Source organism: Sesamum indicum, linkage group LG6, assembly GCF_000512975.1.
Source record: "Sesamum indicum cultivar Zhongzhi No. 13 linkage group LG6, S_indicum_v1.0, whole genome shotgun sequence".
Lineage (NCBI taxonomy): Eukaryota > Viridiplantae > Streptophyta > Magnoliopsida > Lamiales > Pedaliaceae > Sesamum > Sesamum indicum.
The window spans coordinates 11,576,776-11,579,418 of record NC_026150.1 but is presented as its reverse complement, the minus strand read 5'-3'; the positions used below and the strand labels follow the sequence as shown (position 1 = coordinate 11,579,418).

At 35.3% G+C, this 2,643-nt stretch overlaps 1 protein-coding gene across 1 annotated transcript in view; it reads left to right on the top strand.

The window, feature by feature from the left end:
- Positions 1 to 1,090, top strand: part of LOC105164382 (protein NRT1/ PTR FAMILY 7.3) — a gene marked incomplete in the record, with an annotated part of 7,466 nt that extends 6,376 nt beyond the window's left edge. The window contains 1 exon segment of the mRNA XM_011083024.2: positions 1 to 1,090. Within this exon segment, the coding sequence (XP_011081326.1) occupies positions 1 to 836 (836 nt within the window).

Here is a 2,643-nt window from a genome sequence, read left to right as displayed (position 1 = left end):
CAAGAGATTCTGAGCAGCTGAAGCAGAAGGCATACAACCCTTGGCGCCTCTGTCCCATCTCTCAAGTTGAAGAGGTCAAATGCATACTCAGACTACTCCCAATCTGGCTCTGCACCATAATTTACTCCGTAGTCTTCACACAGATGGCCTCACTCTTTGTAGAACAAGGCGATGCAATGAACACCAACATCTCAAACTTCCGAATCCCTCCAGCAAGCATGTCTAGCTTCGACATCCTCAGCGTTGCGTTTTTCATATTCCTGTACCGGAGAGTAGTCGACCCACTGGTCCGTAGGGTTAGGAAGAAGGGGAGCCTCACCGAGCTTCAGAGAATGGGAATCGGTCTGATCATAGCAGTCGCAGCAATGCTCTCAGCTGGCATCGTGGAGTGCTATAGGCTAAAATACGCTAAGAAAGATTGCAGACACTGCCAGGGATCCAGCTCATTGAGCATCTTCTGGCAAGTCCCTCAGTATGCTCTCATCGGTGCGTCTGAAGTGTTCATGTACGTCGGCCAGTTGGAGTTCTTCAATGCTGAGGCGCCCGATGGACTTAAGAGCTTCGGAAGTGCACTTTGCATGACCTCAATATCGCTAGGGAATTACGTCAGTAGCTTCCTGGTGTCGATCGTGATGAAGATATCTACCGTAGATAATATGCCGGGATGGATTCCGGGAAACCTTAATAAGGGCCATCTCGACAGGTTTTACTTTCTTTTAGCCGGTTTGACGGCCGTCGATCTGGTCATCTACATTGCCTGCGCCAGGTGGTACACAAGTATGAAGCTGGAAGGGAATTATGGAGAGAACAATGAGGAAGAGGGATCCGGAGTCTAGATTTTTGGTGGGAAATTCATGTTGCAGCATTCATCATATGAATAAAGATGATGAATTTGATTTGTGCTCTGAAAATGTCATGGAGCTTGTAGAGAAAGGGAAGCTCTCTTCAAATCTTTTCATCTATTTTGTTGGCTCTACTTTGCTAATAAACCATCAGATCCCAATCATGGCTTCATACTTTTTGCAAATGTGTGGGTTATGTAAAAGCTTCAAGTTTCTTATTATGTTGAGCAAAATTGCATTTAATTTTAGTTGGGTTTAATGCAATTTACGTTTATCTCCTAATGTAAATTAGCAAATTATCCCTTAAAAAAAATGACAGCAATTCATTACCTGTATTTTTAAAATGAAGTAATTTATAAAGGGGTAAATTTCTGCATTATTAAAAATACAGTAAGTTGCTATTTTTCTCATAAAGAGATGATTTGCTCATTTGTAATATCATAAGGGGTTACTTGCATTTTTTCAAATTTTAATTCCGTAAACATAGGTGATGACAATTTTAATTAATTATATACGAATTCATTTGACAATATTGTTTTGTAATTTTATAACTTTCGTATATTTCAGGATTTTTATTTATAATGTGGAAGATTTTTCAAATTACAGAACAAAATTATCAAAATTAAATCGTATATATATGACTGAATTTGTGATTATCATATTTATAGGACGAAAGTTATAATTTTCCTGTATATGTTTAGGAATCTATTTTTAGTTTCGTATCACCTCCAGAGTACAATACTTAGGTCGATAGAATTTAAAATGATTTACGACTATTCTGATCAAATTAATGTGGCTTGTTGCTACTATTATAGATTCATGAATATCAATATATAAATTGGGTTGTAGAATAGAATTTTTATACCTTCATTGGCAATTAATTTCTTTGGATGAAGATGTCATATTTCTGTACTATATATTAAAAGAGAATATTTTTCTGGTGTCTCTTTTATTTTTCGTATATATTTTTTTTCTATTCACTAACTTCTACATATTCCTCATTATTTGCAAAGTAGTAAAAAATATTTTTTTAATAGTTATTTATTTTTATTTAGTATTTCTTTCTCTTTCTCTTACTTCAAATAGTATCTTTTATAATTATTTATTTTTTATCATAATCATTTTCATATTATCATTTTATGCACATGTATCGAATGTGCAACATCCAACTAGTATTCATAAGTCAAACTGACAGTACATCCCTTCCTAAAGCAATTTCACTAATGGGTCATTTACTTTTTACCCTCAAGTGGAGTTTCGAGAAATTATTTTTTAGTGGTCATGAGATTCACAAAGCAATTCTTCATGTCTTACTTTTACGATTCACATGAAAATTATTTTATATGAGGTAATCAATACCATTTCCGTCCATTGGAGTCCCCAAAATATTTAACCTTGCCTCTTAATGTGGTCCCGATGATTTCAAGTGAATTACGTTACTTAATTAGCGCTAGGCCCAACACATCAACCAAATGAATATCTTTATATGTCGTCGCCCCCACGACTTGTGAAATAGAGAAACAGGAGAATATCCCATTTGTTCACAACAATAGTGTAGCTTTCTTCTATTCCAAACGTGTCAAGACTTGTAAGATCACAAATAGGTGGAAGTAGCATCCACACTACATTGTTGTGAATGAGAGACTTGGATTTAATCAAACGATTTGCTACAATCCATTATGGGCATAATATTAACTTGGATCGTCCAACGAGGATTAACTTTTATTAAGATCGATACCTCATCATTAATTGTTTTACACACTTAGGTTAACATCAAATATTAGTTATGCATTTCAAACAG